The sequence below is a fragment of the Cupressus sempervirens genome, chromosome 9 (assembly GCF_028749045.1).
Source record: "Cupressus sempervirens isolate cs-2001-9-10 chromosome 9, ASM2874904v1, whole genome shotgun sequence".
In the NCBI taxonomy this organism is placed as follows: domain Eukaryota; kingdom Viridiplantae; phylum Streptophyta; class Pinopsida; order Cupressales; family Cupressaceae; genus Cupressus; species Cupressus sempervirens.
Window position 1 is genome coordinate 556,582,124 of NC_143126.1, and position 15,622 is coordinate 556,597,745.

Genomic DNA, 15,622 nt, shown 5'->3' on the forward strand with positions numbered 1-15,622 from the left:
ATAACTTTCTATTATTTTCTAATAACTTTTCTAACTTACCCATACATATTTAGAAATTAGTTATGGACTCCTAACCGGCCCGCTAATTTTATACGTTTTATACCTGACTCGTGTTCTAGCTCCTCTCTAGTCAAAATTAAAAAATACTCATAAAAACGAAATATGTAAGAAATTTCTTCAAATAGCATTATATCCCTCCTCATTTCCTATAATCGAGTCGGTGACAAAGAAAACAAAATTAAAAGAGTGGAAGAGTGTGATTGATGTGGAAGAAAGAAGAAAAGATGGTGGCAAATGTGTGGTGCAACCCGTGTTGGAAAGTGTCCGGGAGAAGACACAAAAGTGGTCCATTATTGTTGTTTGACGGACTTTTTAAAATAATCTTTCCTCTTGCTTTCTCAACAACAGGGGTTCATCTCGCACAGAATTCGACATTGATCTCACCGACTCATATGATTTCCACAATTCCGCAAGCCCCGAGTCAGTTTTGACCGTATTTTGCCCGCACAAATCGAAGCTGCCCATCAATCAATCCACGTCTTTCATCATTTCCTCTCCAATTCACAATATGCTTTTGGTTATTTCTGATCTCCGTTCTCGATTCTCTCTTTTCTATATTCTCCCTTAAACAGCTTATAAAACAAGAATAAGATATTATAATAATATTAAAAACAGGATCTGTGATATCACATGGATCTGCCGTCTTCCACCTCCCTCATGATTCCCCTGTCTTCTTTCCACGCGGTTTCGTACGCTAAAAGAAGTAACAGCGTTTCATTTCATCACGCAGCCTCAATTTCCACAACAAACTAGCCCTTCGTCGGCTTCCCAACAGCAGGGTTTTTTTCATCCCCTTTCACTGCGACCAGCGTCCATGGCGTCTACTTCTGCCAGCGGGAGTAAAGGAAAGGCTGTGTGTATAGACGCTTTTGATGAATTGCCATCCTCATCTGCATCTTCTTCATCTTCTACCTCAACACCCATGAAAAGACCTTCCTATGACGTTTTCATCAATCATCGAGGACCAGACGTCAAATCCACCATAGCTACCGTTCTCTATGCCATGCTCACTCAATGGCATCTCTCTGTGTTTTTGGATAAACCAGAGTTAGAATATGGCGATTTCTTTCCCCATACATTACAAGCAGCAATGAGCAGCGCTCTGGTCCACATCGCTATTTTCTCTGAGGGGTATGCCGAATCGCCCTGGTGTTTGGAAGAACTCTCGTTTATGGTCAAGTCTGGCGCCCCAATCATTCCCATCTTCTACGATGTAGATCCTACCGATCTCCGATGGGTACATCAAGGGAAAGGAAAGTATGCTCATGCCTTTAAGGAATATCAAAGGAAGAATAGATATCTGGGAAAACTGAACGAGTGGAAGAAGGCACTCTTCAAGGCATCATTTTACAAGGGCGAAGTCATAAAAAATAAAGAGTAAGTCCCACACACTCGGGCTCCCTATTGTAACAAATATCGCTTCTTTTTCGTATTATGTATAGTTTTAACTTTGGCATGTGCAGTGTTTTGATTTTCCAAAGTTTTTACTTGTTCAGCGACCATGAGAGGCAGCTCAAGGATATTGTGAATATTATATTGAAAATAGCGAAAAGAAAGTTATTATGGGTTGCAGAGTATCCAGTAGGTATGGAAGAAACAGTGGAAGACTTTGAGAGGAATACAATCCACTCTATGAGAGCTGATCAAGGTGTACAAGTTATTGGGATTTGGGGGATGGGTGGGTCTGGTAAGACCACCCTTGCAAAGGAGTTATATAATAAATACTTTTCTATGTTTAAGTGGTCGAGTTTTGTATCTAATGTGCGAGATGCTTCAACCAAAGGTCTGTTGTATGAGAGGCAGCAAAAAATCCTCAAAGATCTGTGTGTAGAAGATGTAGGATTTTTTAATATTGAAGAAGGTAAAGAAACTCTTTTAAGGAATTTGAGATCCGTTAAGGTGTTTATTGTTTTAGATGATGTGGATCATAGGGACCAATTGGTTGCTTTGATGCCTTCAAAAGACAAGCTTGAAAGTGGTAGTCTTATCATTGTTACCAAAAGGGAATATGGTGTACTAAAATTTTGGCCTGTTGCCACTACATATAAAATGAGACCTCTTGATCTAGCTTATGCTAAACAACTTTTTTGTTTGCATGCTTTTGGACAACCTCTTCACGAGGATGGATCTGAGGAGCTTGTAGAGAAGTTCTTAGAGGCTTGTAATAGACTTCCGCTCTCTCTCAAGGTTATTGGAAGACTGCTCAAAGGGGAGTTTGACAAAGAAATTTGGGAGTCTTTGTTGCATAAAGTCATGACAGTGGTACCTAATGATATTCAAGAGATACTCAAAATAAGTTATGACAACCTTGATCATCAAGAAAAAGAAATGTTTCTTGATGTTGCATGTTTTTTCATTGGAGAAGAGAGTAGTTTGGTCATTGAAATATGGAATGGATTGGGATGGAGTGGTCAACAAGGTTTGAATAGTCTTCTTAATAAGTGTTTGGTTGAATTTGATGGAGTCAAAATAAATATGCATGATCATATTAGAGACTTGGGAAGGAGCATTGCTACAAGCCAATCACCCTATCGCTTTGGACTCCCCAAAACAATTATCAATGTTCAGAACCAAATAGAGGTAAAGTTCAATATTTACAATTAATTTAACATGAAATTTTTTTTTATTATATAATTAAATAATATATTTTTTATCATACAATTGTTTGTGTCCACTTTTATGATTAATTAGCTTTCTAATAAAACAGTCTAGCTTAATAGTAGGTGTCTCAATCAATGTAGAACCAGACCAAAATTTATTAATATGGGTGTTTGCTGTAATAGGTTTACAATTTTTAGCATTTGATTTTGTATACATCTGATCTAGTCTCTGTACTAATGTATATGGTGTCTACATTATTTATTGTGAAAAGGTATTCTTACTGTCTGCTCTTTCATAACTAAATACAGGTCTATTCTAAGATCATTTTCTTATTCAGGAACAAGATGTATTCTTTAAATTTTTAGTTCTGCAGTTCTTATTTAGAGGCTTTTCTTTGCTCAATTCGCAAGCTTGCAAGCACTCATTTTTGGAAAGATATAGACACTAATATTTTTTAAATAATTAAATTAATGCCTTGATTCATTGAATAAATTATATATAAAAAGTTTAATGGATACAAGAGAGGCTGTGTGAGCAATATTATTACAACTTAAGATATATTTCATTTATTTTTTAAGCCCGTAAAGTTCTGACCAGATTTCAGAATCTCTGATGACACTATTGCATGAAATGCAATATGGAAATCCAGGTTTGAGTTGTTTACAATTTTGTGATACTTCGTTTAATCTGCTGGTTTTCTCTTCCAAGACCAAGAAGAAGAGAGCCTGCCTAGCCAAGATTATAATCAAATAGGGGAAGAAAATTACTCGTGGCTATACAGCCACGAAAATGCGCTTTCTTTACATTGCTTTTTCTAACTTTTTAAAAAATTAACTTAGTCCTCTCCTCCGTCTGGAAGTGCATTTTCGTGGCTGTATAGATGTTGCCAAGAAAATTTACTTATTCAGATTGTATATGGTGTTTGGGTAGGTAGAAATTAATTATTGATCTAGTGCTAGCTGTATAAGCTCTTTTACTATTGAGTTTAATTTTATTCTATATTATCTCTTTATGCAGAAGACAATCGGCATTCATGGAATAATAGTAACCGGAGATCAAGTGAATTGGAATTTTTGGGTTTGTTTGACCCCATCTCTTGTTTCTCTACTCTTAGAATTTAAATGTCTATAAATATTTACAATGATATGTTTTAGGTTTTATCTTATATTTTATGTTTTATGATTTTCATTTAGAGAGGGAGGCCCTATCCAAAAATGGCTTTGGGAATAAATGGTAAGGTTGATGAGTTTCACGTTCGGTTCTCCGAGGGAGGAATCGAGGTTGACACAAATTGTGGAATCTGGTCGCTCTCACCCTCTTCAGTTGGGCTCAAATATTTAGTGATTAGCGGGGATTCTTTTTACAGGGAAGTATCAAGAGATCTGGTGTGGCTTCGCTGGTTCAAAATTGGACAGCCAAATCTTCCGACAGGACTTCTAATGAAAAATCTGAGGGTTTTAGAAGTCTTTGAAGAAGAAAATGAAAAAGGTCATTTGGAAAAGCTGTGGGTTGACAGCGAGGTAAGCCGAGTATGTTTTGAATCTATATTTCGACTCTTTTATAATTGCTCAGTGCTTTACGTTCCTCTACTCGGAAATATGTTGCAGGTCCCTGTGCAGTTGCGGCATTTGTTATTATCTGGGTGCACGAAATTTCAAGGTTTTCAAAAATCGATAGGGCGTCTCACTCATTTGAAGAAGATAGAAGTCACTGATGCCTCCAGTGTTACGAGTCTGCCAGACGAGTTTTGCTTTCTCAAATCCCTGGAATACCTCACTCTGTTTAAGAGTAAACTGCAATCACTGCCGATCAATTTCGGCAACTTGAGCAATCTGCGGCATCTTGATTTGCGAAGCGAAATGTTGAGGAGATTGCCGGCTTCTTTCAAAAACCTGACTCTCCTCCAACATCTCGATTTGGACTCCTGTAGAGTACTCACATTGAAGTCAGAAGAGGAGTTGAACTGTCTGCAAAACGTAACAAAGCTGGAGTATTTGAGTCTTAGATGGTGCAAGCGATTGGAAGAGTTGCCGCGTCACATCGCAAATAATGTTTCCCTGACTGAGCTACGATTGGGTTGTCCGCTGAGGGAGCTACCAGAGAACATCGGTCGACTCAGCAAGCTTAGACAGATGCTCATAGAAGACATGTTTTTGAGAAGCTTGCCGACCTCGCTTAGATGGCTGTCTTCTTTGACAGAGCTTGACATTGAAGAGTGTTCCGTGCTGAGATGTCTGCCCGATTCTCTCGGAGATTTGTCTTCTTTGACAAAGCTTCGTATTAGTTATTGTCGCGAGCTGAAATGTCTGCCCGATTCTCTCGGAGATTTGTCTTCTTTGACAGAGCTTTGGATTGAAGATTGTCGCGAGCTGGACCGTGTGGGAGAGAAATCTGTAGTCAAGTGTCCAATCAGCGGCTCATCATTATCTTTTGGATCGAGCAGCCTCAAGCACATAAAGATTTCATGTTCTACCCATTTGGAGGAGATCAAAGCACTGCCAATGACCCTCGAGTCACTATATTTGCAAGACTGTGAAATGCTGAAGAAAATTCCGAGTCTTGCAAGATCAACTTCTCTGAGAGGATTTCATCTAGAAGGATGCAACAGAATCGTGAAAATCGAAGGGATAGAAAATTGCATAGGATTGGAAGAGCTAATTATTGAGAGCAGAATGGAGGTTCCGGGAATAGAAAGCTTGGAACACTTGCGGAATTTGAGGGAGCTGAAGCTGACCACAAACAAGGGAGCAGTTATTAAACGTTGTATTCAAAGGATGCAGGTAATAGTGGTGTTCCTAGGACTAGAAATTTCTAACTTTTTTTCTCAATCTGTTTGCGAGGCATTTACTATATGTTGGGAATGTTACAGAAATGGCCATCTGAAAGAACAATGATATGGGCGCGGGCAGTCCCTGATGCGGCCTCGCTTCTACAATCTTTACTCCCTCCGAATGTGGAGATCGTCGACTCCATCTCCAATCAAAAAATTGAGTCCATCTCCATCTCCAACAACAAACTTGTGTACAGCCCAAAATTTATGCTCTGTTTTGTTATAAATTGTGTTTCTTCACAAGCGACATTTTGTATTCCAAATAAATGGTCTAGAAACACAGTAGAAAAGGGTAAGTGGGCATGGGTAGGTGTCTATACGCCACGTTCCTCGTTCTATAGGCATGAAAAGTACTACCTACACTCTTATCCCGGAGAAGAGGCTGAAGTGGAGAGAGGCGTAGCTATTGTGGCGGAAGAGGGAACGCTAATGGAGGCATTTCACAGGTTATGGCCGCTTTTCATTCAAAGTTAATAAGCTACCCACCTCCAGAGGTAATGGCCGCTTTTCATTCAAAGTTTAGAAGCTACCCATCAAATTTAGGATGGAAGTAATGTTATTGGGGATGAAGTGGCTTCCTAGTTTGTTGTAATATAATGTTTTTATTAAGAAAAGCAGTAATTAATGGGTGCCGAGCTGAAGTACAATTAGAACTGTACACACTAATAATAGAACAATACCACTATAATATTAGCAATGTCTACTTGAAAATTTTCTCATCATTTTCAATTTTATGTGTTCAAATTGTAAATCATCTTTATTTTCATCAATTTTATGAATTAAATTAAATTTGCTATGAATTTTAAGTATATTTTGATAAATTTATTTATTATATTTAATTTATTTTTTATATATTCTACTATTTGTATGAGTAGAAGATGCAAGGGATAAGTGGATAGAAAAGTGAAGAGAAATTACAACTTGAAGTATAGAAAAATATAGATCCATTCACGTGCATCATTGAATAATATATTTGTGTATATAATTTTATTTTTTTAATCATTGTTTGAGAGAATTAAATTATTTTAAACAATTAGCATCTAATTTGAATCATTCAAAGTTACATCAACATTTTCATATTAATGATTGAACCTTTGGTTTTTTATTGCTTGTAAATTGCATATTCAATGGAAAGAAGTGGGAAGCAACATCTAAAACATATTCTCCGCATAAGTAAGAACTTTAGTAATGCCTATCAAGTTTTTGTGCCTTGCTCCATTGAACCAAATATTGTACACAATGCTCTTCTTCAAATTTCCTATGACCCAACTCCTACTTTATGTAAATGAACCTACCCAGGTGATCAAAAGAGGCCAACTTGTCCATATTCATATAAACAAAATTTGGAGAATGAAGACACTACAAATTATAGAATAAACTTTTAAATTTTTTGTTGAAATGATTCTTGAGGGAGGATTAATTGTTTCAATCAGTGTGACGAAAACATTAGTCATTGCATTTAAAGGCAATGACTACTAAATCTGCCATTGTAATTTTGTTAGCAAAAGACAAATGTGACGAAAATCACTCAAGCTTGTGTTAAATAATGGTAAACCACGTGATAAAAACTATTATTTTCAATAAATGACAGAAATTTTTCGAGCGTTCTTTCTATGCATTGTCTTTTTCTTGCGATTGAAATTTACAAATTTTAAAGAATTTCTTTCAGTCTTTTGATTCTTTGACTAATTGATCATTATTCTATTAAGTGCATGGATTTTTCCCTTTGAATTTCTAAATAATTTGGCTAAGTCACAAGAATGTAAATTATGGCTAGAGTATTTTGTGTTGTATACGATTAGAGTTTTTATAGGTAGAATTTATTGGCAAGATTTATAAGTTTGTGTCAGTTAATTATAGTTTTTATGAGGACTCGGTTCTAAATAGTTCAAATATATTCTTATAATTAAAAAGATTCAGTATGTGCTAAAATATGATAAAATATTGGTGATCATGGCTTCAACTCGGTTGGAATGCACACTAAAATTCTACATTGTATATGATTACAAAAATTGAGTTGTATATGATTGAATTTTATTTTATTTTGTGTTAGTTATTTATCATTCAAACATTTTTTTAAAATATATATATTGTTAAACTTTAAAGCTAGGATTCATAAGCACTAATTTCAAAATAAATGAATATATTAATGATGAATTATTTTTCACTGTACGAAAGTAGAAGGAAAAATTAGAATTTTATTAATGTTATAATTTAAACTATCAATTTAAAAGCTAGAAAAAATGGTGAAGTTTGCAAATGTGAAGTCTGCTAATCTGAATCTAGCTTATGCAAACCCAGTACACGAGAATGAAATAAAGAAACCTTGAAGCCCTGGCAATGATCCATTCTTCTTGCTAGGGGCCATCGAAGAAGTCACTAATGGCAAAAAGAAAAGCCTCGGGTAGGATCTGCTACACCACATGGTCAGTAAAAAAGAAGTTTAGATATTAACCTGCATTACACGAATATCTTTGAAATCCTATCAATGCTCCATCGGATCCATCCCTCCTGAGACATATAAAACCCAATCCACAATAGTGAATGACAAAGGATGGATAATAATTCATAAAAGGAAGAAAGTCAGACCTACCAAACATAAGAGTAACCCTCGAAGAGATTACAGGGAAATTTGAAGTAGAATTTATAACAAAATGGGCTAAAACCCCAATTCAACCAAAGAAACACTTGGTCTTATTGAGAACGAGCTAAAGAAACAAGAAAAGATCTTCTTTAGAACCAAATATGTGTTGTCAATGAAGTAATGGATATATCACTCTTTAGAACAATGATGAACAGAACCACTCAATCATAAGGGCGAAGAAAAGACAAATTCCTTCCGAATTTGAACAAAGTTAAGACTATAACCCTGTCTAATAACCATAAGCCCAAATTCATATATGAATCACTTCATCTTGCAGACTCAATTTTAACAACAATTCAATTGTTTTCCTCCCCAATAGCATGCTTTCTTTATCCTCTTTCGCTATGACCAGCTTCCATGGCATCTACTTTTTCCAATGGGAGCAAAGGAAAGGCAAAATTAGTTATGGACACTTTTCATGAACTGACACCGTTTGCATCTTCTTTATCTTCTACCTCAATACCCATGAAAAGACCTTCCTATGACATTTTCATCAATCATCGAGGACCAAACATCAAATTGGCCATAGCTACCACTCTCAATGGTCTCTGTGTTTTTGGATGAACCAGAGTTAGAATATGGAGATTTCTTTGCCAAACATTACAAGCAGTAATGAGAAGTGCTCTAGTCCATATTTCTATTTCTCTGAGGGGTATGCAAAATCCCCCTGGTGTTTGGCAAAACTCTTGTTTATGGTCAAGTCTAGTACCCCAATTATTCCAATCTTCTACCATGTAAATCCTACTAATCTCAGATGGGTACACCAAGGGAAAGGAAAGTATGTTGATGCCTTTGAACGGTATTTACAGAAGAATAGATATCTGGGGAAACTGAATTAGTGGAAGAAGGCACTCTTTAAGAAATCATTTTACAAGGGCACATTTTCATATAAAATAAAGGGTAAGTCAGATATAGTTGGACTCACTATTTTAACAAATATCAGTTCTTTTTAATTTGTGTGATTTTAACTTTGGCATGTACAATGTTTTGATTTTCTAACGTTTCTACTTGTTTAGTGATGAGGATAGGCAGTTGAAAGATATTGTGAATACTACATTGAAAATAGTAAAAAGAGATTCATTATGCGTTTTAGACTATCTAGTAGGTATGGAAGAAATAATGTAAGATTTTGAGAAGAATATAATTCATTCTATGAAAGTCGATCAGGGTGTACAAAATATTTGGATTTGGGGATGGGTGGGTCTGGTAAGACTACCCTAGCAAAGAAGTTATACAATAAAAATTCTTCTGTCTTTAAGTGGTCCAATTCTATATCTAATATTTGAGATTCCTCAACAAAAGGTTTGTTATATGAGAGGTGGCAAAAAATCCTCAAAGATCCGTGTGTTCAAGATGTAGCATATATTAATAATGAAGAAGGTACAGAAACTCTTTAAATTCGTTTAAGATCAATTAAGATATTTATATTTCTGGATGATGTGGATCATGTAGACCAACTAGCTACTTTGATGCCTGCAAAAGACAAACTTGAAAGTGGTAGTCTTATCATTGTTACCACATGGAAATATGATGTACTTAAATTTTGGCCTATAGCCACTATATATATAATATGGGAGCTCTTGATCTAGTTTATGCTAAACAACCTTTTTTTGCCATGCTTTTGGAAAACCTCTTCACCGGATGGATTTGAGGAGCTTGTAGAGAAGTTCTTGGAGGCTTGTAATATACTACCACTCTTTCTCAAAGTTATTTCCAGGACAACTCAAAGGGGAGTTTGACAAAGAAATTTAGGAGTCTTTGTTGCATAAAATCATGACATCAGTACCTAGTGATATTAAAGAGATATTTAAAATAAGTTATGACAACCTTGATCATCAAGAAAAAGATTTTTTTTTTTAATGTTGCATGTTTTTTCATTGGAGAAGAGAATAGTTGGTAATTGAATTATGCAATGGATTGGATGGAGTGGTCAACAAGGTTTGAAAATTCTTTATCATAAGTGTTTGGTTGAATTTGAGGGAGACATAATAAATATGCATGATGTATTAGAGGCGTGGGAAGGAACTTTGCAACAAGCCAATCACCCTATCGCTTTGGACTCCCCCAAATAATTATTAATGTCCAAAACCAAATAGAGGTAATTAAATTCAAATTTTTAATTAACTTAGAATGAATCGATTAATTTACTTCATAACTAAATCATATTGTTTCCAACAAACTAAGTTTTATTGAATTTATGATTAATTAGCTTGTCATACTCACTTCCCATTTACTCAAATAGTGTGTGTTTCAAGCAATGATTAGCCGAACTAAAATTTACTAATCTTAGTGCTAGTTACATTAGCTTTTCTATTTTTAAGCCTTTGATTTTGTATATTTCAATCTCTATGGTACATACTTTATTTATTGTAAAAATGTATCTAGTGTCATGGATGGCGATGGGTGTCTTAGGTCTATTGTTTGGTCATTTTATTCAGTGAGGAACACATTCTCTAAATTTTCAGTTCTACAATTCTAAGATGGAGGCTCAAGTGCATATTTAAAATTACAACTTCTCATTTTAAAAAAAATATAGATACTAATAATATATTGTTGTTTCTTAAAATAATTATGCTAAAAAAAATTGTTTTATTAATTTTTCATCAATTTAATGGATTATGGGAAAATGGTATCCTTAATAGTCACTAATATTTTTAAAATAATTTAATTGATACATTAATTCATTAAAAAATAATGTTTAAGTTATAAAAAATTCAAAGTTTAAAGTTTAATGAATATTTGATGCAATTATTCATTAATTAATTGTACCAAATTCAAAGGAGATTTCAATATCTCTGATGACACTCTTACATGAAATGCAATACTGAAATCTTTCGTGTTAATTGTTTAAATTTCTGTGATGCTTCTTTAATTTACCAATTTTCTCTTCCAATTAGATGAAGAAGAAGATAGTCTAGCTAGCTAGGCCCATTTTACAATCAAATACTAGAAGGGAAATTAATTATTTATTCAAATAATATGTGTTTGGGCAGGCAAAAATAATTTATTGATCTTAACTAGTACTAGTCGTATAAGTACTTTTATTTTTAAGTAATTAATTTTATGTTCTCTCTATATGCAAAAGAGAATGAAGAGAATCGACATTTGTGGAATAATAGTAACCCTAGATTGAGTAGTTTGGAACTATTATTTGGAATCTTTTTCTTTGTTAGTTTGTTTGACCACATCTCTTGTTTCTCTACTCTTATGATTCAATTTTCTATAAATTTTTATAAAATTATATTTTATTTTATTTCTATTTAGAATAAATGGAGCCACTATTGAAAAATGGCCAAACTAGATGGTGAGGTTGATGATTTTCACAACGTTCCTCCATCAAATTAGAGTCAGATGGAGAGTACTCCGTACACTTTAATGAAGGAGAGTACGGAGAAGAGGATGAAGTGCAAAAAGGTTTAGCTATGATGGGGAAGAGGGAATGCTAGTGGAGGAATTCCCCAGGTTATGGCCGCTTTTCATTCAAAGTTAATAAGCTACCAAATTGAAAAAAATCAAATTATCAAATTTACAAACATTCAAGCAATGTTAGTATGAGGAATGTGTTCATGTTGTAAACAATCTTATTTTTCATTAATAGAGATAAAAAATTTATTAAGTTTTAAAAAAATTATTCACTATAATTGATATATAGGAAAGTAAAGAGAAAATATAAATAAATTTTAACAATACAAAGTGAAGTATAATAATAAAAATTGCATCCATATAGATATATCATGATATATCATTCTATAATATACTTTTGTAAATAATTTTACAAATTACAACTCAATTCTTTTCAAAAATCAATATTGTTAAGTCTTACATCACATAAATAAAAATTTGAAGAATGCCTATAATCAAAAAAATTACAGCACAAGCCAAAAACTAGACTTGTACAATGATATATAAGGCATATGAAGGACTTCAATATCATGTGTCTTATGTAGCCACCCTTTTTATTAAACTTTAAAGTATTTTTAAAGTTTAACCTTCTCAAATAATATAATAACTACAATATATACTTGTATTGATGAATATGTTCACACCTTAAAATACCTTCCATAGAAGATGTTTCACTTTAAATTCATACAAAATATTATTCTCATTGTGCCTTATTATTTTATATCTTATTCTAGCTTGCAACAAATTAAACTTTATTAAAATCAATCGGAATTGTGTTTACAAAATCTTTAAATTTGATATGTAAAATATTCATCATCTTGGTGGTTGCTAGTTTTATATGCAAAAGAGAAATGCATATTAGTGGTAAAACTTATTTGTGTTTTAATAAATATGAAATCAATTTATTCTTTACTTTTTGAAACTAAAAGCATGTTACTTGAATGAAATCTACTACGTTATCACTTTGGTTTTGTAATCAAAATATGGTCCAATATAATAAGGACTTTTTGTAATTGTGAAAGTGTTTTGTGATTCTTCATTTTCAGGATTTCTAGTCAATTTTAAACTAACATCATAATCATGTGGGATAAGACTATTACACATCAACTCTTATCTACTACATATGCAGATATAATTATAATATAATGGAAATGATCATAACTGAACATACTACTTTTATAATTTATACTTAAGTGATGTTTTAATTATGTCTATGAAATCAATATAGCACACAATGTCAAGTGCCTCGTTGTTTATGGCACTAATATTGTCACAAAAAATCATAGTGGGTTGAATTTGTACCTCTCCAATTGACTGCAACATATTTCACTTATGTAGAAGAAAGAGCAACCATACTTTTATTCTTTGAACTCCATTTGATTAAATCAGATTCCAAAGAAAAGCAATTACCAGATGTAGATTTTTGATCATCCAAATAACCTCCCCAATATGAATCACTAAAGCCAACAAGCTCAAACTTATTAGAAGGATAGTGAATGCCAAAATCCGCAGTGCTTTTCACATACCTCAAAATTATCTTGGCTACATTCATATGTTCCTCTTATGGATTTTTCATATACCTTGAAACCAATGAAATTGAATATCACTAGTACAGTTGCACTTAATTTTTGACCAAAGGCATGAATTTCTTCATTTTTTGATTTCCATCCCTGTTGTGGTAAAAAATTTCCTAAATATTCTCGAGTTGGTTGAAATTTCAACCAACTTGGGTCATAACCTTAATATGTTAAAAGTATAATATATTAGTCTTGGTCGAAAATTATGTTAAAATTTAATCTTTATATTTGCACGGGCTTATTGTCATATCATTTTTTCATTCCTGCGTATAAGGGTATCATGGAAGTTTGCAGGTATTGGGGCTTGGCGGGTAACAAACAACTAATTCCTGAAGGTGGTCCTGCTACTGATTCAATGAGGTCTCCCTTGAGTCCCTCTGCTAGAGCAACAACGAGTTGAGATATTCTCCGAGTAGAAGAAAATTTATGAGCACTCAAGCAACAAAGAAATCATGGTGAGTGGAACCCTTGCTTTGGTTTCTTTGCTTGCATTTTTACAGTGATACAACACTAATATAATCATGTTATTTTTATATACTTGCACAGATTCTTAAAAGCCAAAGGCTTAAATCATTATTTTTCAAGTAGGGGAGCTTCAGGAGCTTTACGAATTACTTGGTATATTTGGAAATGTGGGGTTAGATGATATCAAGCAGGCATATTGGCAATTGGCTAGAAAGTATCATCCTGACGTGTGTCCTCCTGAGCATGCAGAGGAGTAACAAGAAGGTTTATTGAAGTACAAGAGGCTTATGAGACTCTCTGATCCTGGGAGGAAGAATTTATATGATAGTCATCTTGTAATGGGGTTTGCCTCTGGAGCTTCTAGAAACAAGCTCATTTTTAAAATAAATTTCCTCCGAGAATTTCCACAAGAGGTAAGGGCATTGAGCAAATAAATTTTGTTTTGTTTGATGATTTTTTCATTTTTTAAACCTTCATGCTACTGCTAGAGCATTTGCTATGGTATGTGTTGATGTATATTCAATGGGTATGTTTGAATTTGTGTGATCTATGGATAACATTCTGGTTTTGTGATGTGTTGGTGTATATTCAATGAGTATAGGCACACAATCTTACTTTTTGGTTGTGTGATGCATTGATATATATGAAAAGTGGTATTCGTATGCCTGAAATGTTGTATTATAGGCTACAGTTAACATTCTAATTCAATGAGTTCTTGCAAATTAGTTTTATGCCTCAATTTGTGTGTTTTATACTTCGAATTCTAATTTTGTGATGTGTTGATATATATTCAATGAGTATATATGCAAAGTAACACTTTTCATGTCTGGATTTGTGTGTTATGTAGCTTAAATTCATGGTCTTGTGATGTGTTGATAAATATTCAATGGATATATGCAAGTTATCATTTTTATTTGCAGTTTCTAGATTAGATTGTGTGTATTTTTAACATCAAAGTTTTAGAAAGAGATGTGTAATAGAAGAGATCCATCATTTTTATGTCTAGCAGTCTGGCTTTGTGATGTGTTGCTATATATTTAATGGGTATAAGCACATTAGCATTTTTATGTTTCAATTTCTTTGATCTATAGTTTCCACAAGAGGTAAGGGCATTGAGCAAACAAATTTTGTTTTGTTTGATGACTTTTTCATTTTTAAAACCTGCTTAAGCTAAAGACGTTTTCATATTTTTGGTTTAAAAATCCATTCAAGAAAAGCCAATGGACTGGTTTATTACTTCTGCCCTGGTTTATCAATGTCTTTAGCATCCTTTTATGTGTTCCAAGGTGGTGGCATTGGGCTTGAGGGATCTTAGATTGGGTTTCTTGGTGAAGAAGGTGTAAGGTGTTTAAGTTTTATTTTTTCTGACAGCAAGAATGGTCATAATGAAGCAACCCCTATATATGGAGTACAATGGAGAAGAAAGAGTTTTTAAGACACATTATAAATGCTATGGTAAAATATGTAAGATTTCCATGACAAATGGAGCCTTTACCAACTTTGTTTCTATGGAGGTGATTGAAAAGTTGTATATTCCTAGGACTGCACTTAAGAAGCCTTATAGGGTACAAGAGTGGAATGAACAAAATATGGTTGACATCACCAAACAAGCATGCATTCCTTTCAGAATTGGTGCCCATGAAGATGTTTTGTGGTTTGATATTGTTCCAAAGATGGAATACCATTTGATCCTTGGGAGGACATGGGAGATGGAAAAGAGGGATTTACATCATGGAGAGGATAACACCTATACTTTCAGGCATATGGGGTAGATTGTAGTAATGTATCCACTGAAGAAAGGACAAGCAACATGGCAAGTGCATGGTCACATTGGTGTGATGGAGTGGATAGGTTTTGTAGAACCTAGAAGGTAGAAGGATGAAGTGGGGATAAAACAAAATGTTTGTGAAATAAGAGGTGGGGAAATAGATCAACAAGAGATCCTATTGAAAAAGGAGATGATGGAGGACTCTCCATTTAGAGGACAAGATGTGGAAGAAAAAAATAACGAGGTTGCAAGTGTAGCGGATAACAACAATGATG

General features: G+C 33.9%; 1 protein-coding gene across 1 annotated transcript; it reads left to right on the forward strand.

Moving 5' to 3' along the window:
* Nucleotides 1-743: 743 nt before the first annotated feature.
* On the forward strand, nucleotides 744-6,213 carry LOC149539863 (TMV resistance protein N-like). The gene is made up of 6 exons (XM_089801057.1): nucleotides 744-1,437; nucleotides 1,557-2,640; nucleotides 3,679-3,738; nucleotides 3,855-4,181; nucleotides 4,269-5,441; nucleotides 5,531-6,213. Exons 1-6 carry the CDS (start codon nucleotides 875-877, stop codon nucleotides 5,963-5,965), a joined length of 3,642 nt encoding a protein of 1,213 aa, XP_089657183.1. The 5' UTR covers nucleotides 744-874; the 3' UTR covers nucleotides 5,966-6,213.
* Nucleotides 6,214-15,622: the final 9,409 nt, after the last annotated feature.